Consider the following 27,688-nt stretch of genomic DNA (forward strand, 5'->3'; position numbering starts at 1 on the left):
AGGTGTTGAGAAAATGAAAACTCCTAAAGAGCTAAGACATTGCTTCTATTTCTTGATCATTAGAAAAAAACACCTTATCCCTTCTATGTGTTAATTTCATAAAAGTTAGAAAGCATTGCTATGTGTAATCTACTGTTGGTATAAAAATAGATAACTCTGAAACAGAATGAAAGAATGAGAGAGAGAGAGAGAGACAGAGAGAGAGACAGAGAGAGAGGCTCTTATTTGACCAGGAGAAAAGCTACACAAATCTTTAAAGCACAATATTTTCACTGTTTTCACTATGAGAACAAAAATAAAAACAAAATGATGAATACTCTTTGAAAAGAATGAATTTTCTTATGAAAAGCTCTCATCCAGAAATCAAAAGGCAAGAATAGTAATTCTAAAAAACAGGAGAAAAGCCACCGAAGTTTCAGGGGCAACCAGAAACATGCAGTGTCAAAAACGCAGTGTCACCTCCCGGAGCGCGAGTGACCTGTTCTGACTAGACTCGGGGAGGAGTTGTCAGTAATGCGGTCCTATCTGCTCCACAGTTCATGACGCTGACATTTCCTTGTCTTCCTGGAATAAGTTAGTTAAGGAAGTTAAGGTCATTCACAGTCCTTGACATTTTGTGTATTAAAATACTACTTTTCAAGCAGGTCGGTAGACATCAGCCATGGGGGAAAAGTTGTTTTAGTGGGGTTTGTAAACTGGAAATGATAGCGTGACATTTATTAAGGGCCTTCCAAACTAATTCAGTGCATTCTGCATAAAAAGAACATCTTTCCAGTCCTGATGGAGTAGGAATATTGAAGAATCTGAAGGGATATATCCATTTGTGCTAGTAAATTGCATTATTTTTATCTTCGGAAATGACTCCACTAGTTCCTTTACTAGTTTTTGTTGGTTTATTCAAATGTTGAGGCTACAGAGATATCCATATCATATCCTTTTGAGTACTTGAATTATTACAGCTCTCGTGATATTTAGTCAATTATGGTAAATAAAATTTTTGTGTGCATCCAATTTATGGAATTATAAATATAGCTAAAATATACTTAAAGTATATACAAAGTTATTTATTGAATGATATACAAAAATTATAAGTGTTTGGGGAAAAGAGTTAATTCACTGGTGTTCTATCACAGCCTGTAACGTTTGAACACTGATACCGATTTATCCATTCAGCAAACAATTATCGAGGATCTGTACTACTCACTTTATTAAGCACTGAAAGTATAAATAAGGCAGAGTTTCTATTCTCATTGAACTTACAGTCTAGTAAGCAGACAATGATAATAAAGGAGCTCAGAGAATTCTTGGGAAGAACTTCTGGACAGAACGTGGGCATGTTCGTTCGAAGGAAGGACATGTTCACGTCATCCCAGCTGAGAACTAAAAGATGCAGGAAGTGTGTATGTGCAAATGGAGAGACAGTACAGGTGCAGAAAAGGTGTTTGACAGAGGGACGCAGAGATGAGACAGATGGCAACACAAAAGGGAAAGTGAAAATGATTCAGTGACCTGGAATATACTAGGCGTCCAATAAATATTTTTGAATGAATGAGTGACTGACTGACTAAACGAACTACTGAAAATATTCCAGTATGCAGAAGACCAGAGATAAAGCTTTGTAAGCATGTGTTTATTAGCCTTCAGAATACTTCATTTTCTGGATGTGCAAATGAGTAGCATTTGAATTAATAAAAATGATTATAAACATAGCAGCTGTTAGTTGGAGGAAATAAAATATAGGCTGTAGAAAAATGCAAAGAAGACCTTAATAAACTGTGCCTGATATTACTGAAAGTAATGGACTGTAAATATATTGATTTTGTAATACCCAATTTCCTCATTATGGCCTTAAAACTTCTTGATAAGGAAATCCTAGTCTAAAATGTTTAAATATTTAACCTGCATTATAAATGACATATTATGCAACCTTTATTATTTACCCAGTATACTTTTATTATACATGGTTTAGTTTTCATATATTCATGTATTTTCCTATTTGTAAGATTTTAAAAATAGTCCATTGATGTTGACAAAGTTTTAGAAACTGCAATGAATCTTTTTTGATGAGTTAAGGAAAGTTATTTTTCAATAACTATTTAGTTACATATAATAAAGCTAATACTAATCCATAAAATGAATATTTAGTAAAAATGTTTTCTTCTGGAAGCAAGGTACTCTCTTAGTTAGCTTTATTGGTATTGTGTGTCTATAGGGTTTAAGTAATCTACTCTATAATTTTAATATAGCCTATTATTTTTAATGAACTGTTTTATAAATAGTAATACATCAAATTTATATATTGGGCAATAAAATGGCCAGAATGTGATCTGCACAAAGAAGGAGCTAACCAATGGGTGAGGTCCACTTTGCTGTAGTTAACAAAATGAATTTGGTCAATATTTTGAAATAGATGATAACATTAGAATTGCAAATCTAGGAGGAATACATTACGGGCAAGGGACCCCAAGTTCAAAAGCCCTGAATAAAAACCTGTCTGGCACTCCCTAACAAAGATGGCAGCCTGGCTGGAGCAGGGTGAAGGAAGAAAGGAGTAGGAAGAAACTCAAAAGATTGCTGTTTTCTCATGTGGCAATGTGAGGGGGTAGCACATGTTGTTGCAGATTATATAGGATCTCAGAGTTCGTTAGAAAATGTCTTTTATTGGCAGTGAAATAGAAAATTTCTGGAATGTGGAATGTTGTAAGGGGAAAATGTCATGATTTTCTTTATAAAACATAACTTACAACAAAGAATATTTACAAAATATAACTTCACAAGAATTGACAAGTTAATTGTTGCAGCACCAAGTGGTGAGGGGAGAGTAAGAATTTGTGCTCTCATTAAAAAAATGATGACTTTTGTGCAGTTTGCTAATAATGGATGTGATTGTGGCATGGCTTCATGCTGGAAGAGAGTAACTATGAGTTGAAATGAAGAAACAGGAAAGTGCCAAAGCAGGACTACTGCATTTGAATATCAAGAAGATGAAAATCGTAACTGCAGAAGAAATATACACCTTTAATACAGACAATGAACATCGCAAAATTGTTAGAGATTTCAATTACCTTAGTTTGGTCATCAATTCAAATGGAGACTACCACCAAGAAATAGAGAGAAGGCTGATACTTGGAAGGGCAGCGGTGAGAGAATAAGAAAAGATCACAAGCAAAAATGTGTCATTAGAGACCAAGGCTGAATCATGCACACCCTCGCATTCCCAATTACTATGTACAGATGCAAAATTTGGACATTGAAGAAGGCTGACAGGTAAAAAAAATGATTCATTTGAAATAGGATATTGGAGGAGAGCTCTCTGAATACCCAGCACTGCCAGAAAGATGAACAAGTATGACTTTGAGCAAATCGAGCCTGAAACTTTGCTGGAGGCAAAAATGACAAAACAGAAGCTGTCCTACTTGGGCACATCACGAGAAGGTAGTGTTTTTTGGAAAAGACAGTATTGCTAGGGAAAATTGAAAACAGCAGGAAAAATGGAAGACCAAATATGAGATAGATTGACTCTGTAAAAGAAGCCATGGCCATGAGTTTACAGGAGCTGAGCAGCGCTGTTGAGGACAAAACACTGTGGACATCGCACATTCAATCACAGAGTCACCAAGAGTTGGGGCCAACTCAATGGCACGTAACACACACTTGAGTTGGAATGGACCTCTTTGGCTGTGGTTCACACTGTTTTCATAAATTTGCTGGCCATCTTTTACCTCGTGCATGTAATCTATGGAAGAGGAACCTCTGTGGAAATTGAAGATCATCTGGCAAACAGAAGTAAAAGAACATGAACCAACTTGAAGCATGAATAAAAGTTGGCTTCATTTGGTGTCCGGTATTTTAAGTTGTTTATACTAAAATTGTAGTTTTTGTTTTAAGGAATACAAAGAATAAATTGATGGAAACATTTACTAAAAACTTAAAAAAAAACAGACCCTAGGGAGTTAGGTAAGGTAGCAATGAAGACCTGTTCTGACCCTATTGTAGTGCCCAGGTAGGTGATGATGAACGCTTGTGGTTAGATGGTTTTAGTGGACATGGTGAGAAGTGTTTGGATGCTGGATATATTTTGAAGGTAAACCAAGATTTTCATACATTTTGGGTGTAAGCAGCAAGAAAACAAAAGCAGTCAAGGATGATTTAGTTTTTTATCTGAGTAGCTGAAAGGATGAAATTATTTAGTGAAATTGGGAAGACTATGGGGTGAAGGGTGGGAACTCAGTTTGAGATGTAAGTTTCATATACCTATTAGACAGCCAAATAAATATATCAAGAAGGCAGTTGGGTTCTTCATCCTGACCTTCAGAGGAGAGATGAAGCCTGGAGATACAGAAGTGGGAGACATCAGTATAGGTGGTATTTAAAGCTGTGGGCTGTGATGACATCACTAAGTATAGACATAACCGAAGGCTAAAGCTGAACAATGTGATGCTCCAGCATCAGAGTTCGGGAGGAAAAAGGTGGTAAGTAATGAAGAACACTGAGGAGGGATAGCCAGAGAGGTGGGAGGAAAACAAGGAGTGTGGTGTTGTGGAAGTAAATGGAATATCGAATTGTTTCAAATGTTGCTAATAGACCAGGTATGGAGAGAGCTAAATATCATCATTGAGGGTTCCTATTGACCATTCAGAGTCAGAGCCAGAGCCAGAGCCTTTGCCCTGTGCTAGAAACCCAATGACAAACTGTTATGTTGTCCCCTCTTCCCAAGAGTCATATAATCACCTCTTCACTTCAAATATGTGTCTTTCTTTTCACGCAGGGTAAAATAAAAATTATTAGGCTCACTTTTCAAAGTTACTCTCCCTCTCTGAAATAATATCATATTAACCAGGATTGTATTTAAGAAGTTTCCTACAAGCCTCAATCACTCATGTACATCCATACCTATAGATTCTTTGGTACATCTATACCTAGCTATACTCATCCTGTACATGCTAATTTTATTGTTTTATCTCCTGGAGATAACTTACTTATAAGTTGTCATACAACTTTCATGGGCTAATATAGAGACTGATAATTCAGATGATGTTTTAATCTGTTCTAAGAGAATACACTGCCCACCATGTTGTCAACTCCATCCACTTACACCGCTCAGCCCTCCTTCTCTCAAGCCACTCAAGAAATCTGTATTGCTGGGCAGGGTATTAGGAGCATGCCTGTTCAAGAAATCCAAAGCAGTTGTATTAATGTAAATAGAAAAACATAATAATAAGAGACAGTTATTCATACTAGAAATCTGATTATCTGCTGCATAAACCATTTTAAAAATTGTATTTTAATTATAGAAGTAAAAATGCCACAGAGTCACAAATATTTATCCATCTGCAATGGGAACCTGGTCTATGTAGTATGCTTACACTGATAAGAATGGAATTATTTGGATGAGTATAGTGCAATATTGATTTAGGGCTTTAGTCATAAATCTATGGGGTACTTTTCCTCTATTTTTCTGTGATAGCTAATTTCAAAGAAGAGGGTAATTTTGAAATCTAAAAAACCATTTGTTTGTCAGGCTGATATTTTCTGTTGGAATGGATTCCTTTGACAGCATGAACATACACCCACCAACATGCGTGTAATAGAAAGCATTTCAGAAGACACTGGACTGCCACAGGCTTCCCGTGGCTCACAGCAAGGCTGTGGTGGTCTTGAGGGCTGACACTTTTCATCTTTTTGAAGATAGACACCCTCCAGTTGTCACCCCACAGGAAATCAGGAAGTATGTTTAAATAGCCAGAGCACTTGGAATTACACAGCATCATGTCAGTGGAAATATCCTATCCAATATTATGATTTATTTTAAAGGGGAGTGCAAAAAAGAAGGAAGAAAAAATGATGGAAGGAAGCTGCTCACAACATGGCCAAACAGCTGGCTGGTTTTATAATCCAGAAACAGCTTGGGACTAACTGTACTCACAAGATCTCTTGGCAGAGCAGCTTGATGAAAATACCAAAGCTGTGAGAAGTGTTCTTTTGCTGAATCCTTTATGTAGCTATCATATGGTTTATAACCTAAATGAGAACACATACACCATTTATTTCAGATTTCCTGTGCATTTCAATGAAGGACATGCTAATTTCATGTACGACCACAAATGCAGTTTACTATAGAATTCATGCCAAATGAATCAATAATTTTCAGAAACTTTAATCCTAGACATGTCATGATTTCCTCCTTTCAAACAGCATTTTTAGGAGCACCTCAAGGGAGAGCTTGGTAAGACAGAAATTAAGCATGAAGTGAAGGGCACTGGTGATTTTTTGGATGCCAAATTAATCTCTAAGGCAACTAATTTTAATTGCTTCGTGTTTCTATTTATTTATTCCTTTAACATTGAATTGATACCTTCTTAAGTAATACAGACAACTTAAATACATTTCTCGTTCACCTGCTAGATGCCAGAACTGTGGAATATACAAAATCCACTTTACTATTTTAGAAATTTGACATTAGAGAGAGGGTATCCAGTATTTTCAGATTCCATATATGTGGCAGACCTTGCATTCTATCATCTTCAAATGTGTTAAGTGAATTTATTCTTCACTAAGTATCCAAGGTAAACTCAATGAGCTGGGATACTTCATATTTTTATCATGAGGCATTTTGAATTTATTCTTTGTGAAATCAGAATTAGTTTCTCACTAAGAGTTTCTATATTTATTTCTCTGGTGACTCAGTAGTTTACTGGCAGTCAGTTTGTAAAATGCTCTCAGGGATTATCTAAATGCAGGATATTAGGAATGGAAACACATACCCCTGCTCCCTCCTGTCAAAAAGTGTACTAAACACACACGATATATGATCTTGCAAAAGTGAATGAAAATTCCAGCGGGTGACCTCAAGTCACAGTCCCCCAGTTCATGCATGGACTGTCATGCTCCTGGACAGCGGCCAGCCCAGCACAGGACTGCTTTCTACTGGCCTTCCTGTCTCTTCAGCTTCCTGTGCATGTGTGCACCTTCCCATGTGTGGGTGTGCAGGGGAGGTTTCAGCCCAAAACCTACCCCTCAGTTCCCTTTTTTAAATAAGTTTGATTTAATGTATTTCATAGGTAATAATGCATAGACAAAGTACAAAAAAGTCTTCACTTCTTATACTGATAGGTATAGGAAGTACTTCTATATACTGATGTGAAGGTACTTCTTCCTATCAGTATATCAAGAGTTTCCTCATTCTTTTTTATGGTGCACTACTTCAGTATATAGAAGTATAATTTATTTAACCAGTTGAACATTAATGAATATTAACATGATTTTAGTCTTTTGCTATTATAAAAAATGCTGTCTAGGAATAATATGTACACGTAATATTTGTGGGATAATTTTTCAAAAGTGGAATTTCTAAGTCACAAATTGTAGGCATATGTAATTTTGATAGTTATTGCTAAAGTCACTTTCATAAAGGTTTGTGTCATTTTATACTCAGACATATAAGTGCATAAAAATTCCTGCACTAATTCAGTCTTGCCATCAAGGAGTATTATTAATATTAGGGGGGTTTGGCCACCTAAAGAAAAGTGAAAAAAGCTTATTATTGTGATTTGAATTAATAGTTCTCTGTTAATTAATGAGTGAGGTTCGCCATCTCATCAAAAGTTTGTCATTTATGTTTTCCTTGAATAATTCCCTTATATCTTTTGTTTGCTTTTTTTGTGTTATGTTGTTGGTCTTTTTTCTTGTTGATACAGAGTTCTTTAAGTATGCGAGAAACAGTTTCATTAAGTGATAGGAGTTCTTTCTATCTTATTAGACTTGTTTATTCATTAGAGTTTTCTACTCTAGTAAAATCTTTATGAGAACACATGGGATTCATGCACCTGTGAGGGGGAGTTCCCTTGCAATTTCTCTATTTTGTACATCAAAAATAGTACAGTCAGATTTTATTTATTTTTTTAAAAATTTCATTTATTTATTTTTAGACAGAGGGGAAGGGAGGGAGAGAGAGAGGGCGAGAAATATCAATGTGGTGTTGCCTCTTATGCGCCCCCTACAAGGGACGTGACCTGCGACCCAGGCATGTGTCCTGACTGGGAATGCACCAGCAACTTTTGGTTCGCAGGCTGGTGCTCAATCCACTGAGTCACACCAGCCAGACAGATTTTATTTCTTTGGGTATCAATTGTGCTAAATTATTTTCCTAACAAATATATCATTACAGCAGGTTTTAATGTATTTTCATAGAATGCGAAATGTTATACTTCTAATATTTTTTTGTCTTGTTGATCTACAAGTACTCAAAAAAAAAAACAAAAACCCAACAACAAAATGTACAACCAATTGAAATCTCTCACTGTGTCTGTACAATTGTCAGTTTTCCTTGCAATGTGTCAGGTTTTGCTTTCTATATACTAAGGCTGTACAATTAGATACTTTCAAATTTAGAATTAATTTGAGTACTTTTTCAGTGCTGTTTTTGTCTGTTTTGTAGCTCTTTTTAAAAAACCAAGTTTTTTGTTTTCAACTGTATACCATATTCTTAAATCATTTTAGGGCCCATAATTTTCAGAAAAAGATAAAGTGATTTAAAATTTTTAAAATTTTTTTTAAGATTTTATTTAGTTTTAGAGAGGGGAGGGAGGGAGAAAGAGAGAGAGAAAGAGAGAGAGAGAGACATCAATGTGTGGTTGCTGGGGGCTGTGGCCTGCAACTCAGGCATGTGCCCTGACTGGGAATCGAACCTGTGATGCTTTGGTTCGCAGCCCGCACTCAATCCACAGAGCTACGCTAGCCAGGGCATGTGATTTAAAAATTTATGGAACTCCTAGGAAGGTCAAGTAGATGCTGTGCCTTGGAACAGAGGATTATGGACACCTAAAATATAGAGAGAATGCCTAAAATATAAATAAATGTATTGCATGTAAATGTATTAAAATGTCCATAAAATCCCTCAATTGCTTCACTCTATTCTAGCAAACATGAAGTTGTATCTGTATGGATTAATTAGGAGTAGAGAGCTTATCTTAATCTTTCCAAGGAAACAAAACCAAACCAGATATTTATTTTTTGGTGAACTTAATTGTTACGTTATTTCCCACATTGTGTAGATTCACATCTCTTTGATCAATGGGAGACCAAGTGCGGATGATCCTTCTCCTGAACTGCTAGAATTTACCTCTGCTCGCTATATTCGCCTGAGATTTCAAAGGATACGCACCCTGAATGCTGATTTGATGATGTTTGCTCACAAAGACCCCAGAGAAATTGACCCCATTGTCACACGAAGAGTAAGTTACAATGAGTCATGTTACAGCCTGTGAATGATATTGTACCCTTCTTTTTAAATGTGTGTTAAATCATTTTAAAATATATCTTTCTGTGGTTTGTAGGGGTAGTTATTATCAAAGAATTTAAAATTTGATAGATCTTTTGTTCACATAAGTTCAGCCACTTGTTAGATATGTAACATTTGTCAAACTTTTTAACATTTGTCAACTTCAATTTCCTCTTTTGTAAAATGAAGCTCATAATGCCTAGTTCATCATCTTACTTTTGAGGACTGAGTTAGTTTGTCCCTTTGGGTGAGCTGTACTATTATAATTGGCTTTGGGAAGTAACATCAAGAAGTTGAAACATTTTTGGCTGCAACCAACACGAAGAAATACATTTTATATCATGACCCAGTACACACATACACCCACACATACAGCAGTAAATCTTAACCCATAGTGTGCACAGAATCAGCCAGTGATTTTGCAGAAAGGCAGGCTCTGATTCAGGCGGTCTAAGGCTGAGTGGAGAAACTGCATTTCTATCAAGTTTCCAGCAATGTCAATGCTGCTGGTCTGTGGATAATGTTGTCCCATTAGGTAGTTTAGTTGTATGCTTTACTAATAAATCATAAGCCATAGTTTTAAAAAAGCAGTGCTGCACAGAAAAACTGATTTTATATATTGTTTTATTTTCCTTCATGAATAGAATATCAGAGAAAATCATTCCTCCAACAGATCTTTGAAACACAAGCTAACTGAAGTGCTGTTTTCCAGGGTTAAATTGGAATTTATGTGATTGGGACAGGGATGACCACCCAGTTGGGTGGGTGATAGTTGTGCTTCTTCTATCTCTCCCCTACCACATGCACCGGGTTGTGTCACCTTCCTTACATGCTGCGACACAACTGAGATATAGCTTCAAAGCCATAAAAAAAATCCACACTAAGAGAATAGCTACTGTGTGACTAGAAGGAGAAGTGACAAGAAGATTATAAGGAGAAACTAAGATTGTGGGGAAAAGCTCTTAGTTCTAAAATGATCCCACTAAGGTCAACAATTCCCAACTATTGCCAACAATTGCCAAATTGCTGAACTGTTAGGCTGAATATTGAAGGACAGCACTTTTCATGGTTCATGATACCCCTCATATATTTTCTCTTGTTATTATTTAAATTTTCCTCACCTACTCTCTCCATTATCACAAAATAACTTTTAATGTTTTATTTTCCCCATCAACACATATTCATTGCATTAGTGCCACATATTTTCCAAACAGAAAATAATTTTACCATGAATTTACCCTCAGCATATTGCAAATTGTTTTGTGCAGAAGTAATCATTATCTTATAGCATTGGTAGACTCTTCTTTAAAAACAATCATTTTTAATTTTAATTTCAACATGACTTAAAAAACATATATCGAGAAAGACAATAATTTTGAAGGGAAATTTAATCTTTCCTGACAGTATATTTATCATAGGGGGAAAAATCAATGCAAATAAATGTGCTTCTTCTATCATCTGTTGCAGAAGGCAAAGTGGGGGTCAGCTGCACACCTATTGTTTATAATCTTACTGTACATGAGCCTTTACCCTAGTGCAGTAAAATTCAATAATTAAGTATGTTTTTTGAAGTAAAGCTCAATGAACCCTACATGTAAATTTAAATACATAAAAATATGATATTGAATTTCAGCTCCTTTCCATGACTTAAAAGTAGAGCATTACATATTTATATTTAAAACACATTTCCCAATTTAAAAGTATCTACAAAAACTATGGTATCAGCTTTCCAAGTAAATATCCCTCTTTGTATCTAGATTATTGTGATGGAGTTAGTGAAATGAAGACTTTTAACTAAATTTCCTAACAAGTTTCATGAATTTGAAGTTTAGTTATATCAAGTAAGGTAAGTCACAAAAATATTCCAGAAGATACTAAGTATACAACAAAGACAAACAAACAAAACAAAAGACAAAAGTAAATGGAAAAGAGGACTATGTAGTCAAGGAACTCAGATTTTTGCCTACCTACTTATTTTGTCTAAATATGTTTTTTTAATGTGAAAAATCAGAATAGTAGAACTAATAGTAGAATATATACCACTGAGATGGTTATTTGGATTCCATATAATAATGTGAAATATCTCATAATTGTAAAATGTTATATACATATAATTAAAAATAGTTTAGTTCTATTGTATAATTATAAGTAATCTTTTAAAAATAGCTGTATAGATTTTAAAAATTAGAAGCATAGCCCTTATCTTAATTTCATATAAGGAAGTAATTGCATGGACATTTTGACATAATAATGAAAAAAGCGCAAATGTTCTGCCCACCTAATTTACTCCTCACGTTAGGCTAACTTAATCTTACAGTTAGTTACATTTTATTTCCTTTTTTATGAGCTTAGGAAATGTATTATTATGAACACATTCTGCTACAGTTGTTGATTCTTTTTCAAATGCAACAACCTAAACAGACCACATATGATTCATGGAGAGTGACACTTCTCTAATGACAATGAAAGACATTTTCTTTCAAGAAACTAAAACACCTTTGGCGAAGAATTATAACAACTTGTTCTCAATAACAAATGCTTCGGCATGGACTCGGTGCTGTCTGCGGGAAAGAAACTGTAAAATGCCCACCTTGCATGAACTCTTTCTTTGGGCTGTAACCGCAGTGCAAGGAGTTCCTCGATCACTTCCGTGAGTCCTCCGTTCTCCTGTCGAAACACAAATGTGCTTCAAACTAAAGACAAAAGCGGAAAGTAAAGTTCTTAACCTCTTGTTACTGTCATCTTGCAGTCATCTCACCAGGATTTCTCTCTGGATTGCTTTTTTGCAGTATTACTACTCGGTCAAGGACATTTCCGTTGGAGGGATGTGCATCTGCTACGGTCATGCCAGGGCGTGTCCACTTGATCCAGTGGCAAATGTATGTATATTGACCGGATGCTTAGGCAGAATGAAGTTCTGAGCTGTAAAATGTTTTAGGAGAGGCTTTGCCGAGAGGGATGGCATGAATGGGAGTCAGGTCCCTGCAGAGACAGTATAACAGAAAGCCACACAGGAGTAAAATGGGGCAGTTGGCATGACGGACTTCGGAGTCAGCCATCACAGTAGCAGAAACCAGATTCGTCCCCCCCCCCCCCCGAAAAGACTCCAAACTTTTCTTTCTGTTCTGAAACCTCTTTAGCTATGACAGTCTGCTGTATGATTCGGCTTTAGAGAATGCCTGTCATCAATCATCTTCACCATTTCTTTTAAAAGTTTTCATAAAACTTTAAAAAAAAAAAACTAATGCAAACAAGTGAACAACATGCCTGAGAGTGAGTATGATCGGCCATGCAACAGGGGACCAGCTGGGGCAGGGGCGGTAAGGGGCGCGGCAGAGGAGAGTGCTCAAGAGAGCACCAAAACTGATGGGCCAGGAAATGCTCCAGTGCCTTTGGGACAAATTTTTCATTCATGACAACATGGTAAGTGAACATGACCTCAACAAAAGATGAATGACCATCTTTTTTTTTTCTGTCATACACAAATTGGTGAAAAAATCGTTTGCTGCATAGCATATGGGAGATATATATCAAATAGTAAGATCCATGAACACAGCTACCTACATACAGATTGTTTTTCTTTTCTTCCTAAAATAACAATACAAATGGCATTTCTCTGAAAGCTTGTTTTCTGACTAATGCATCATAATGTGGCCTCCTAAGGGAGGTTCTAATGCCCTGGTGTGTTCAGCTGGGCACGTTTGTGGTGCTGCTTTCTGCAGAGGGTGTGTCTGTGTGCTAGGTATCCTGATAAGCAGTTCTTTCCCAGCTTTGAGGACCCTCCAAGGCCAGTATCATGCAGTGAATCAAGACTGTACTTGATAAACTAGTAACCAATGTAGGAATAGACTCATAGATACAGAGAACAGACTGGGAGCTGTCAGAGGGGAGCTGGTTTGGGGCTTTGAGTGAAAAAGGGGAAAGGATTAAGCAAAGAAAAGGAATTCATGGACACAGACCACATTATGGTGGTTGCCAGAGAGAAAAAGGGGTGGGGGAGGTGGGAGAGGGTAAAGGGACATAAATGGTGATGGAAGGAGACTTCACTTGGGGTGGTGAACACACAATGCAACACAGGTAATCTATTATAGAATTATACACCTGAAACCTATATAATCTTATTAACCAATGTTATCCCAATAAATTCAATAAAAATTTTGTAAAAGACTGTACTCAAAACACACAGGAGATTCAGTTGGAGGATATTTGATTTCTATTATAATCATGCCCCTTGATGCCTGGGGATCAACTCTCTCCCCTGTGCCCACACTCCCAAATGTTCACAGCACCTTGAGGGATGCCTTAATATGGATACGTCCAACCGTGAAAACTCTCTCAGGTGTCAAAAAGGGATCTTAGTCTTCAAAGCTAATCCCAAAGGGGGCTCTACTCTGTTCCAAGCTGACGCCCAGTGATTTCAGAACTAGCCTGGACCTCCATCTGTAATCTGGTGTTGGTTAGATATACCTGCTTCTGAGACGGGCACCTCTTCCTTCCCAGAGTGACAGGGGTTTTAGAAGTTTTCTCTTCATTTTAACTTTAGGAAAAGCCTTTTATTTATAGGTCTAAAGACTGCTAAAAGTATGCCCCCCTCCCCCACTTTGACTAGAAATCCCGCTGTGAATGTGAACACAATACATGCGGAGACAGCTGTGACCGCTGCTGCCCAGGATTCCACCAGAAGCCTTGGCAAGCTGGGACCTTTCTGACCAAAACCGAGTGTGAGGGTGAGTTTCTGAGGAGCCTCTGGCATATGCACTTCTTCCGTCTGTGGGACACTGGTAATATAGACATGGTGACTTTGAGTAAACACTCTTCTCAATTTCTAAGTTTTACTCAAGGCAATGACTGATCATCTCTTTTACCCTGATATTTCAGTTACTCAGCTTTTTGTTGTTGTTTTTAAACTTGATAAATATTTACCAAACCCCTATGAATTTATCACTGTGTGAGGATGATGATAAATAGATAAAAGCACAGTATACCCTTATTGTCATCAGGGTGAAACTGAAGCTTATGGCATAATGTATACATAGACTAATAAAATAATAGAAATGTAAATAAACATTCAGTGAAACCTGGACTGTATAGAGACTAGATTTCTAAACATGAATGTTATAAAATGGTTCTGAAACCCATATAGTTCCTGCAACTTCTACTTGCTTTCTTTGCAGCCCCTCGCTTGACCCCCCTCTATAGCAAATATATTTAAGTATCCACAATCTAATACAGAAGAAAATACCAGAAGGGAGAGATTGTACACTATAGTTTAGGGTACCGACAGTTTTAAAAAAAAGATTCATTGGTTAAACTTACTAAGGTGTTTGGGGGGCGGTAGCTTGGAAGAATGTGAGAGTTAAAGGTAACAGAGATGGTAAAAAATCAAATTTATGGAAAAATATTTTTTATTTTAATAATAGGCATTAACATTTTAAATTAATAGTTTCTCATTAATAACAGTATAAAATGCTAATATTAGAAATAGCATCATGGTAATTGTTAGCATTAACTATGCCATAGCAATTATCACACAGTAGCAACCAAACAGAAAGCCAGTAATTAAAAACAGTAAGACAACCTTTTTACTTTACTATTGTTATTTTTAATACAATCCATATGCCTAGTTTTTCCAGAACAGAAATACCCAGGATGTGGAGCAGATGACTATATAGCCTAAAGTTGCCAACTGGCCCAGCAGGGTGACAGGGACATTAGAGAAACCTGTGTTTCTAGAGACGGATTCAGGCTGAGACAAGACTAAACACAAAGGCTTGTGCTGGACTGTAATTTCAAACTGGTCACAAGTCCCAATTCAATTGAGTGCAAATAACAATATTTTGGTTAATCATTCAGCCCCAACCACATTTTTTTTAGTTTGTTAGGTATACATGACTTCCAGTATACTCCTGGTAGCCAAATTTTAACTAATACCAACCATATATAGTTATTGAATGAAAAATACTTATCCTTTATCAGGTGTCAGACATGGTAGGTCTTTAAAACTATTGAATCATAGCAAACTCTAACCTCAAAATATTCCCTACCATAAAATACATTTTCTTTTTAGCTTAAGATTCTGCATATACTATCCATGTCTTAGGTCCCTTCGTTTTTCTGCACTCACTTCTTTTGCTTTTTGATCTGTGTCTACCTGCATGCGATATATTTTGGTTTAGAAATCACCCGTTATTGCTGAGACATATCTGGTGGAATGCCCCCCCCCACCAAATATTCTACAGGGGCATCAGGGGCCCCATTGCCAACACGCTAGGGTTCTCCTAGTGAAAAAGCAGACATTCATTCCCAAGTATGAATTTAAGTTAACTGCTTCCTGTGGATATTCGCTCTCAAACTCCTTTAAATTTTAGTTGTTTCTCTCTTGCTTGTGGAATAGCAGCAGTCAGAAGTAGCATTTGAGGGCAGTGACTCTCCCCAATGCCTCTGAGATTCTGTCACACAATTATAATTGTGTACTGTTCAATGCACCTGCAAAATCTGTTACCACTCTCCACTTGTGCCTATGTGTCTAAACAAGGAAACAAAAAGGTTAGATCGAACTCGTTAGCAACAGGGGCGCACAAAGCCACTTGAAAGGTGTTTTCCATTTTCTGCTACATATTTTTTTAAATAGTTCAATTATGAAGCAATTTTATCTTTGATTGTGGGGCAGTTGGGAGACTGTATTACCAAATAGAAAAATAAATGTTTTTTAAAACCCTAAATTAAAGATAGGGGTCTTAACCATAAAATGTTATATAAATGTTGCACTCTGGGCAATGTATGCATTCCTAAAAGCTTATATGAAAATTTTCTTTTCCATGTTGAATTATGTTCCCATCCCCTTAGTATAGAGGATTGGAAAATCCTTTCGCAACATGACACAGCCTTCTAGAAAATGAATAATCACCTTTTAGTTCATCTGAGCTCAATTTGAATGTTCATCAGTCTAGGTTATTTAAGGCATGATATATGTCTAAGGAGTAAAGAATATTTATTCTATTGCTAAGCTTGTACTAAAGGACCATTTTAGTTTTATGTCTTGAGCGTTCTGTGGTATAGCACGCTCCACATGACAGAGCAAAAATGGCTGTTTGGGAGTAGGTGCTACCCACTCCTCTGAGGCCGTTCTGGCCCAGGGCCTTTACACAGTAGCCAGGGCTACAGACAAGGACCCTCTCCGCATGCAGTGTGAACGCAACTGCTGCTCAAGAGCCAGTGTGTTACCTACACCAGCTCAGGGTTGTAAACACTCGCAGCAGCACTAATTCTAGATAGTGTGAGAATAAAATTGTATTACTATTTCCCTCTATTTATGGTGACAGCAGAAAGCTTGGCTGTTTCTTGCAACATATATTTACAACAAGATTTTTAAGAATTCTTGTGCATTGTCCTAAAGATATAAAAATGCTTTTAATGCCTACTGATTTACGTTTATTACTACATGATTTCTAGAATGAACTTTGAAAACTCTCCATCAATGTAGCAAAAATACTATATTCTAAATCAAAAGTCAACAGACTGGGGATAGCATTAGCAACAAATTATAAGGAGATAGTATCTTTACTATATTAAGAACTTATCTAACAATAAGAATATGTATTAAACCTGTTAAAATTGAAAAAAGATGGAAACATATTTCTCAGTAAGAAAAATGGCATAGTCACATAAAAATATTACCACACTCTAATTAAGAAAGTACCAACTACAACAATGGAAATACCCTTTATAAACTCAAAATGTTCATTCTTCCATTTAGCAAACACTTAAATGCATACTATGTCCAGAAACTGGGTTCAAATGGTTGATAACGTGCAGTGTTGGTGAAGCTATGAGGAAAGAGTTTTAGCATGTCTGTCGGAGAGAGAGAGTAGTTTGACAATATTGGGGGGGGGGGGATTTTTCATGCTTCTTGACAAGATTATATACCTGTAGGAATCTAGCTTACAGATATACTTGTTTAGCTACACAGAGCATGTTATCATGATCCTTGTCATTAATTAGTTCACAATTGCTCATTCTGCTGCTACTAACATTTATGGGTCTCAGTACTTACTGTGGCTCAGACATTGTGCTAGGTGTATTGCATTCTTAAAACAACCATAAGAGATAAGTACTGAAATGATACTAAGGCTTGAATTTTCCCCTCCAAATCACTCAGGTGGCAAATGTGAAGCAGTCTGACATTAGAACCCCGCTCCCACTCTCATTTCCTACTCCCACCTCCACGTCCTCCTAGTGTGTATCAGTGTTATTTAGAAAGGAACAATCTGGAAACACTGTAACTACCCATTAATAGGGACTTGATAAATACTTCCATTTAAAAAGTAGCTTGTGTAGCCTTAGGGGAAACATATGCTAATAGAGAAAGAGTTATGCTATTTTCTGTGAAAATGAAATAGTCTAGAACAGTATTTAGAAGCACCCTTTGTGGAAAAAAAAGATTAAGCATTGACATACACACAAACACACACTTGTATATACGTTGAAATCAATGTAAGGACACCTAAGAAACTCATCATCTGAGGCAGGACACTCAGCATAGTATCTATTCCCTAGTTCCCATCCTCAATTAATTCTATCTATTTCTCAAAGCTTTACCCAGTTCTTTCTGGAGAAGTAATTTTTTCACTCTCCTAAACTCCTATAAAGTGACATGAAAAAGGAAAGGAGAAGGAAGAGAAGAAAGCAAAGAAGGAGGAGAAGAAAGCAATTGAAACTTATTTATAAGGCATGGTCCTAATGATTTAACTTGCATTTTTTGAAAATATCTGGTAATTAGTATTAACCACTTATGTTTTATACGGAAACTGACCCTTAATGAAATCAAGATGTTCCCTACATCACATGACTACAAAGTAGTTGAGAAAACACTGAAATCCAAGTTTGGTGCAAAATAACTTGATCTTAGCCACTAAGCAAACTTCTGATTTTGTCCTAATTGTTTGGCAGTTATCATACATGGTATCTCTCTCATAGGATACAATTCGAAGGGGCTGCACCAGTGGTTAGCTCTGCAGGCTCTGGAGCCTGGTTTCCCAGTGGTAGTAGCACTGGTTTGCTTTGCTTTTACAAGCTAGTTCACTTCTCTGGGCCTCACGTTACTAATACATGAAAAGAGGTTAATAACAGTATCAAATCTATAAAGTATACTGAGGAAAAAAATCAGTGGTAATAAACATTAAACATTGAGAAAAGGATATGGCATACAGAAAAATGTTAAATTTTAATTATTAGTAGTAGTAAAAAGAAAGGAACTATATTCTAAACATTCTTTTTAAATTATAGTATATAACACAGAGATTATAGTAATTTTTCACTACAGATTACCTGGATGTTAATCATTCAGTGCCACAGTTCAGTAATTTTTATTTGTCATAATAGGATATTATAGGTTGAACCATATGAAATTTTGATTTTGTAAGATCAAATCAGTCAAATATTGGCAATTTCATATGATTCAATTTTATTTATTTATGTTTAAATTATTTCAAGTTCCATTAAAAGGGTGAATTTATTAATATAGGCAATCCATCCAAATAACTTTCAGATACTTTTATACTGATTATATATATATACACACATATATATGTATATACATATATGTGTATGTATATATGTATATATATATATATCCTTGTATAGTTTAAAATCTGTTATATACAGAATATGATTTTTAAGTATCTCTGAAACCTGAAACTAATATTTATGATTTTTCCCCTAATGAAGCATGCAATTGTCATGGGAAAGCTGAAGAATGCTATTATGATGAAAATGTGGCCAGAAGAAATCTGAGCTTAAACATACACGGAAAATACATTGGAGGGGGTGTGTGCATCAATTGTACTCACAACACCGCTGGTATAAACTGTGAGACGTGTGTCAACGGTTTCTTCAGACCCAAAGGGGTAAAGCATGCTTTTTCTTTCCTTAACTGTTATTTTCTTCATACAAAGACATATTATATAGAAAAATAATTTTGATAGACTTCAAATTCTAAAAGCTGACCATAAAAGTTTTAGAGTGGGAACCGATGTAAATATTTGAAGATAAAATATTAAATATTTACATCTCTCCAGCAAGTTTCATTGTGCCTCTTTCCAGTCAAATCCCACCCCCAGACAAACACTGTTCTTATTTTGAGAACATAAATTAATTTCGCCTTAGTGAATGTCATAAAAATAAACAATATCAATATTGTTTACAATCTTTCTAATATTAACATTAAACAATATAAAAAGTACTTTTTACAATAATACTATAACAATATACTTAGGACTAAGTTTAATAGAAGACCTGAAAGTCTTTTGCACTTGGAAAAGTGCACTGGAAATATTGCTGTGAATAATATAAAAAGTGGGGAGATATACTATACTCACTGATTAAAAAACTCAGTATTGTAAAAGTATTACTTTTCTCCATATTTATTTTTAGATTCTATACAACAATCCCAACAAATATTTCTGTAATTGACAAGTTGATTTTAAAATTTGGATGGGAATCTAAAGAAACTATTATAGCCAAAATATTCTTAAAAAAATAAAGTTAGTGCACTTACATTTCTGAATTCTAGGCTAATAAAGCTGAAGTAATCAAGGTCGTAAGCTATCAGCACAGGGTGCACAAAGAAATCAAAGAAAGAGGACTGGGGTTCTAGAAATTGAACCCCAGAAACTGACCCACATGATCAACTGATTTTCAACAAATACTTCAAAGCAATTCAGAGGAGAAAAAGAAAGTATTATTAAAAAAAAATGGTACTGGAACAACAGGTTAACCTTGTCAATCTCAATCATCATTCCCCACTACACACAAAGATTTACTTGTGCATGCTCTGTAGACCTGAAACTTAACAAATAAAATAAAATAAAACAAAATAAAATAAAATAAAATGTTTCTAGAATAAAGAACATCTTGACTTAAACAGATACTTTATAAGAGAAGATATAGGAATAGCTAATAAGCACTTAAAATGGAAATTAAATTCATAGCAAGGTCTGCTATGAATTCATAATGGCAGATCTGCTCCAGGACTCAGCATGGTGGGAATGGCTTAGTGATGGCCAAACATCCACTTGCCACACCCACTAGAAGGGCTAATTCAAAACGACAGTCAGCACCAAATCACCAGATATTGGAGATGATATGGAAGAACTGAACTCCCATATGTTTCTGGTGAACATGTATAATGTTATTACTTATTTGGCAAAATGTTGCCAGTTTCTTATAAATTCAAACATACACCTACTCTGTAAAACAAGCATTCTATTCCTAGATATTTACACAACGTAAATAAAGCGTGACCACAAAAAAGACATATAAAATTGTTTTATAGGAGCCAACCAAAACCTGGAAATGACCCAAATATTCACCAATATGGATTAAAAATTATGGTACATTTATGCAAGTAAACAGTACGGCAATTTAAAAAAAATGATCTAGTGATGTATATTACATGAATAAATCTTAAAGTGTTATGTTGAATGAAAGAGGGAAGACACACAAGTGTGTATATTTCCTAGGCAAATAATTTAGTTTATTTTTTTTTGGAAAATAAATATTGTCTATACAGTATAATAGTATAGACTATGTTTGTTTAATAAAAATATTATAATATTAAAAACTACTAGTTATGTTGAATATTTAATGTATATGAGAGACCTTATAAGTTAATCCTCTTTCTAATTTAATAACATCACTGTAGTTCTTATTATCCTGGTTTTGCAAGGAAGTAATTAAATAACAGGAGGCCATGTATCCAATGAGCAGCCACACTGGGGTGTGAACTCCAGCTTTCCTCATATGGAGCCTGCATTGTTTCTTCCCAGGTTGTACTGTATCCTCAGAAAACCAAGTTTTACCATATTTGCTGAGTATAATACACTACTTTGTGCCCACATTTTTGAGGGAAAAATAAGGAGGTGCATTATACATGGGTAATATTAATTCCATATCTACATAAATGCTTTTTAAGTCTTTTATGCATGCTTATGCATTAAAAGTGTAAATCTAGAAAGCAATAATGATACCTGATGTTAAAAAATGCTAAAATTCCTTTATAACACACACAAAAAAAGTATCTAAGTATAAATAAATATAAAATAGAAATAAAAGTTAAAACAAAAGATTTTCCCCCCAAAAGTTTGGGCCAAAAATGTGGGTGTTCACCGTACATGGCAAAATATGGTAATTTACATATTTAATATTTTAAACAAAATATGAAAATTTTAAAATTAATTATACAATGTTGTGAATAAATTGTTAAAAATAAATTTGGGTAAAATTTACTAATTTTGAACCATATTGTAATTAAAAAACAATCAGGAAGATTTTATTAGGGAATTATATTAGAGAATATCAAGCACATATTATTTTTGCTGTGATAATGATACTGTCATTATAAATGAAAGAAATGCATACTGAAATGTATAGGGATTAAAATACACTTTCTTTGGGATGTTTTTTAATAACTTTAGCAAAGGATGAGATTTGATGTAACTTACACAGCAAAGTCTTGGTAATTGTTGAATAATTAACCTTGATAATTGTTAAATCTAGGTAACAAATATATATGAGTTTATTGTACTATTCTCTTTACTTGTGTTTATTCATTTAAAATAAATGTATTTTAGAAATTGCAAGCCCTGGCTGGTGTAGCTCAGTGGATTGAGTGCGGGCTGCGAGCCAAAGCATCGCAGGTTCAATTCTCAGTCAGGGCACATACCTGGGTTGCAGGCCACGGCCCTCAGCAATGCACATTAATGTTTCTCTCTCTCTCTCTTTCTCTTTCCCTTCCCTCTCTAAAAATAAATAAATATAATCTTAAAAAAAAAGAAATTGCAAACATATACTGAAGGTAAATTCTTGTCATTTTCTATATATAATTTATTACCAACCATTATTACAGTTAATTTGCCCTTAAAAGTTTGCTGAATTTAAAAATATTGGTCTTTTTTTATACTTGACTAAAGGCATTTTAATATTTTTGTTAGGTATCCCCAAATAATCCTCGGCCGTGCCAGCCATGCCACTGTGGTCCAGTTGGTTCCGTAAGTGAAGTCTGCATCAAGGATGAGAAACACGCTCGGCCAGGTGAGAGCCATGGTGACGAGCCATTGTTCTGATGAAATGACAACTAAAAGCCAAAGAGGAATGTTTAAGAGAATACTTTACAGTAAATTTCATTCATGTAATAAAGTTATTCTTGAACCTCTCGAACTTCCTTCCAAGGACCAACTTTTTATTCATCTCAATGATTAAGTGTATGTTTACTTTTAATGCTTTCAAAGCAAGAGTTAATTTGTTTTACATTACATATGTATATACATATTTACATATCTATGCAAATGCATCATCTGTTCATAAAAAATCAGTGATATATGTCATATTTTGCATCTTATTGTTTATTGGATTGTTTTGTACCTTCAATCATTTCTACTATCAAAGGGCAGGGTTCATTGAGAGATGTGTATGCTGTAATGGGAAGAGAGCTTAGAGGAGATACTATGGAAAACAAGAAGTGTACATGAAGAAGTGTACTTAAAGGTATTGGTCATGGTTTTATGAAGAGAAAGAGGCTGACACTAATTCATGCCAAATACTTTCTTTGAGGATGGAAATTCATGCTGAACTCCAACACTCAGGAATCAAGTGCTAGAATGAGTCCTTGGTGTTAGAATGTTCAGGAGCTACAGGAGAGTTGCTGACCAAGCTTAAGTAGAAAACTCATAGAATATATCTGGAACAGTTTCTTTGCATTTTTAAGAGTGGATTCTTCCCTTTGGAAACACCAAAATAGATCATGGCTACAGTTTAGGTTTTTCCCACAAAGACTTGCAAGGTAAAAGCTGGCAATGTTTCCTTGGCACAGTTCAGCTTCCCTGCTTTGTCCACAAAACGGTAGGATTATCAATTTAAGCCATATAGTTTTAAGATTATTTTAATATTCAAATGGTGAATTATTAAGGTCATTTTTCATTTTATGGCACCCTATAATTTTATAGCTTTAATGAAATTACATTATTTTCAGTAATACCACTTTCTACTCTTGACTTTAAAAATGTGTATTATTGTTTTAAAAGTTATAAAAAATTAAACAGTAGAAAAACAAATATGTAATGAATGCAGTGGTAATTCAGCACAGACACTGCTATTAACATTTTTTGTGTGTGTTAACTTTACCTGATGAGCTTTTCCCGATATGTATTAAAAGTTTCTATGAAATTTAGTTTTAGCACCTGAGTAATACACAATTGTATGGGTGTACCATAAATTCTTTACACACTCAATTTTATATAGATATTAAGTTTATATCCAATCTTTGTTCATTTTAATGAAACTTTAGTAAAGATTTTTGCATAAAATATTTTTGATTATTATAAAACAATAGTAATAAAGTAAAATTTTAACAATAGGAAAGGAATAAAGTAAATAGTGATAGTGCCCTCTCAAACCTGTTCATTCCCAGTCTCATTTCCAAATACAATCACATTGGGCCTTTTCTCCTATTAAGTTCTTTTGGAAGAACTTATCTTCCCAACAATATCTGAATAATATTCTTAACGGTATTTTTACTCACTGTTAAATATTGCCTTCATCTTTAAAGACAAAGAAATGTGTCATTCACACCACAGCTTTCATTACCTCCACCATTCATATATTCTTATTCTGTATTTCTTCTATGGTATCTTTATTGTATTAAAAACAAGGCTTAAATCTCTTTTTCATGATTTATTAAAATTAGGTACCATCTCTTTTTTTATTAGTAACATATTCTTTTATTATATTTTTCCATTACCATTTAGTCCCCTTATGACCCCTGTCCCCAGCAATCACCACACTATTGTCCATGTCCAAGACTCCTTTTCCCTTTTGGTTCAATCTCTTCCTGCCACCTTCCCCCACTAGCTGTCATTTGCCCTCCATCTATGAGTCTGTCTCAGTTTTGCTTGTCAGTTCAGTTTATTCATTCAACTCCACATATAAGTGAAATCATATGCTATTGTCTTTCTCTGACTGGCTTATTTCACTTAGCATAATGTTCTCCAGGTCCAACCATACTGTTGCAAAGGGTAAAATCTTGTTTTTTTTTAATGACTGAGTAGAATTCCATAGACACCATTTCTTGAGGTCTTACCACTTAATCTAAGAAAAAGGCCCATCATATACTTTCCACTGGTGTTATTTTTCATTGGTGTTATTCTCTATTTAGAGAACTATTTAATATGGAATTGAAATCTTAATTTTTCTCTTTAACTCAAATTTACTAAGGAGAAATATTTATTTACTAATTTTTAGATGGGTTTAATTTTATATAAAAGTCTCTCATCACCTTTGATATTCATAATTAATTTAACACTAATTTTTCTAGCATTTGGTACAAATCTAGAGGTCATTTAAGAAAACAAATCTTAGCCTTGGCTGGTGTGGCTCAGTGGATTGAGAGCCAGCTTGTGAACCAAAGAGTTGCTGGTTCAATTCCCAGCCAGGGCATATGCCTGGGTTGCAGGCCAGGTCCCCAGTGGGGACTGGGAAAGGCAACCACACATTGATGTTTCTCTCCTCCTCTCCTTTGCTTCCTGTCTCTCTAAAAATAAATAAATAAAATATTAAAAAAACAAACCTTAGATAATTTCTGCTTGTGAAAGTGAACATTTTTGTGGATTAGTCATGAATAAGATACAGTAAATAGTTGTATACCATATACTATTTAATTAAATGTTATTATATAATTCAAATTATTATATCTTCTAATTTATTTATATTTACTTATAAATATTTTAAATGGTAATGTCATCTCAGACACTGAATTTGGACAGTTTTTCTTTGATTTCAAATATCTTTTGTCATTTATACATTTTTGTACTTGTAATTAGTGCTTACTTGGAGCATAAGTATAAAAACTTAAATTATGTTTTTATTGGGGTTTTATCAATGTAAAATGGGAGTTTATCCTATTGAATCTATTCTAATTGAATGTTACTTTGTACCTTAATATTACTACAACAATTTTTGCTTTTCTATGTGCTTTCCTAATGTATATTCATTTTTCATTTTTCATAGTTCTCATTGTTTTGTGCACCCTTTGTGAACAATACATGCCCATGTTTTTAATAGAAACAGTGATATTGTTTAACTTACTTCTATACAGCTAGTATGTGTGTCTGACACTCATTCTGTGTTTAGTTTTGTCACCATAATGTTTCCATTTCTCTTCCTTTTATTTCTTGAGTAGACTACAGTTTACTGATTCGCTCCTTTATTTTTCCATATTTTGAAGATCTATAACATATCCATTAATCCATGCATATATTTTTTCTATTTTTCTGATTAAAGACATGAAGAAAACTGTTTTGCATTTCTCCAATTTAAAAAAAATAAACTTAAACTGCTCACGTTTCCCTCTTTTATTTTTTATCCCCCAAATATATACTCCCATGAATACACTTAGTCTTTTGTTAGTGGCATTGAGTGATGTTGTACTTATATTGTTGTTGCTAAACTTTTGTTTTAAGTAGTATAATTTTACACCCAAAGCCTTTTCTGTTTTTCTGAGGGGACTTGTGAGCCAACAGGTACACACAAATTACATAGTCTTAATCCAGTGTCACCTGTCAAAGACTTACGGAAATTTTTCCCTGATCATTGCTGTGGGTTTTCTCTAGCCTTAATTTTGGTAAATTCTATGCAATTTCATCTTTTACAAAAATTCTTAGGCCCTGGCCAGTGTAGCCACACTGGACATCAGTTGGTTGGACATCATCTCACAAAGCGAGGGGTCCCCAGTTCAATTCTCCGGGTGATTCAGTCCCCACTGGGGCATGTACAGAGGCAACTGATCAGTTTCTCTCTCACAATGTTTCTCTCCTTCTCTTTCTCCCTTCCTTCCTCAGTCTCTAAAAAATACTAATAATTCTCAGTATTTTAAAAAATACTTAGAAAATGCTATGTATGCAAGTCATAGGCAACTTAATTAAACCTTATATTCTTTGGTTTCAACTGTTCTTTTTTGATTTACCCCACGAATGTAATTTTTGTGTGAAAATAGGATTTTAAAGGCTACCATAATTAAAACCTTAGGGGCTATATTATATATTTACCTGAAAAATGTTGATATGTGGCTCATCTTCTCTTAGGTCTGGGCCCTGGGTCCTGTCATTGCAAACCTGGCTTTGGAGGCATCAACTGTGATCGGTGTGCCCGGGGCTACACTGGCTACCCAGACTGCAAACCCTGTAACTGCAGTGGTGAAGGAAGTGCAAACGAGGACCCTTGTTTTGGACCCTGTAACTGCAAGGTACACTGTTTATTCCGGTAACGCCCCACTGTCAAAACAGAAGGTTGTTTTCCTGGGCTTCTCTGGTCTGTCTGCTGGCATTAAGCAATTGTTACAACTTCTCTAGTGTATATCTACTTCCTGTTCTGTATGTGGCACTCTTACACGTATGTTTAGAAGCCTACCAGGTTCACTGCAGCAACATACTGGCCATTGGTCTAAAAACCAACAGACAGAGGACAAGTTACCTTAAGAATTATGTCATTTTATGGCAAAAACACTTTTCCCCACTACCAATCTAGTGCAATTTAAAACTATGCAGCTCTAAAAATAGCAGCCCTTTAAAGCTATAGTACCCTCGAATCTATTCTAGCTTGGTACCGAATTCTAAAAATGATTCTTTCAAGGGTTGCATTCTGGATTTTTAATCTTCTGAAGTTTGATCCCAGATAGGTCTGCAAATACCATATTCAAACTCTTTCATTTAATTACCAAAAATGTAAGAAGCCCTAGTGGAATTGATTAAAGGCTCAATATTTCCTCCCAAGAGCAGTTTCAGAAATGCAACTTCATTTGTTGCACATCCTCAGCTAATAGCTCATCACGTTAACACCAAAGGATGAATTACACCTGCAGCTTATACACACAAAACAAACACAGAGGCATGTGTAAGTCTTATGATAAAACTGATTTCCTTTAGCTATAATAATCACTAACAAAATGTTTGGATCACACAGTGTTAGCTGAATTACCTGAGAGAATGAAAAATCCATTGAAAACTTAGCATGCCATACTGATATAAAAATAAATATTGCTTTTTCCTTTGTTCTACTTTTTTCTTTGTTTTCAGTCATAGATGGAACCCAATTAATATCTTTCTTTGTTACTTCATTAGTGTTATCTAAGCAATAGAAATGATACATTTGCAGTTATGCATGTATGTATGAGTATATAAACCTACCCATAACACAAGGAGTAAATACTAGTATTAATGTTAAATGTATATTTTGGGGACAAGAATGTATAAAATATCAAGCTAAATATTATAATAGTTACATAGTAGGTATATGTTATCTATCAGGGGTAATTTAGGTAATTATCTTAGACAGTAAACCAGCAGAAAGTCTACAGTTCAT

At 35.0% G+C, this 27,688-nt stretch overlaps 1 protein-coding gene across 4 annotated transcripts in view; it reads left to right on the forward strand.

The window, feature by feature from the left end:
• The window catches only part of LAMA2 (laminin subunit alpha 2), a 516,934-nt gene that overhangs the window by 199,488 nt on the left and 289,758 nt on the right, over positions 1-27,688 (forward strand). For all 4 annotated transcript variants that reach the window (XM_036024687.1, XM_036024688.1, XM_028508983.2 and 1 more), the window contains exons 5-10: positions 9,054-9,233; positions 12,070-12,159; positions 13,890-14,007; positions 19,007-19,185; positions 22,270-22,369; positions 26,413-26,573. In XM_036024687.1, the coding sequence (XP_035880580.1) occupies positions 9,054-9,233; positions 12,070-12,159; positions 13,890-14,007; positions 19,007-19,185; positions 22,270-22,369; positions 26,413-26,573 (828 nt within the window). The remainder of the gene's footprint in view (positions 1-9,053; positions 9,234-12,069; positions 12,160-13,889; positions 14,008-19,006; positions 19,186-22,269; positions 22,370-26,412; positions 26,574-27,688) is intronic.

Source organism: Phyllostomus discolor, chromosome 4, assembly GCF_004126475.2.
Source record: "Phyllostomus discolor isolate MPI-MPIP mPhyDis1 chromosome 4, mPhyDis1.pri.v3, whole genome shotgun sequence".
NCBI classification, from domain to species: Eukaryota; Metazoa; Chordata; class Mammalia; order Chiroptera; family Phyllostomidae; genus Phyllostomus; species Phyllostomus discolor.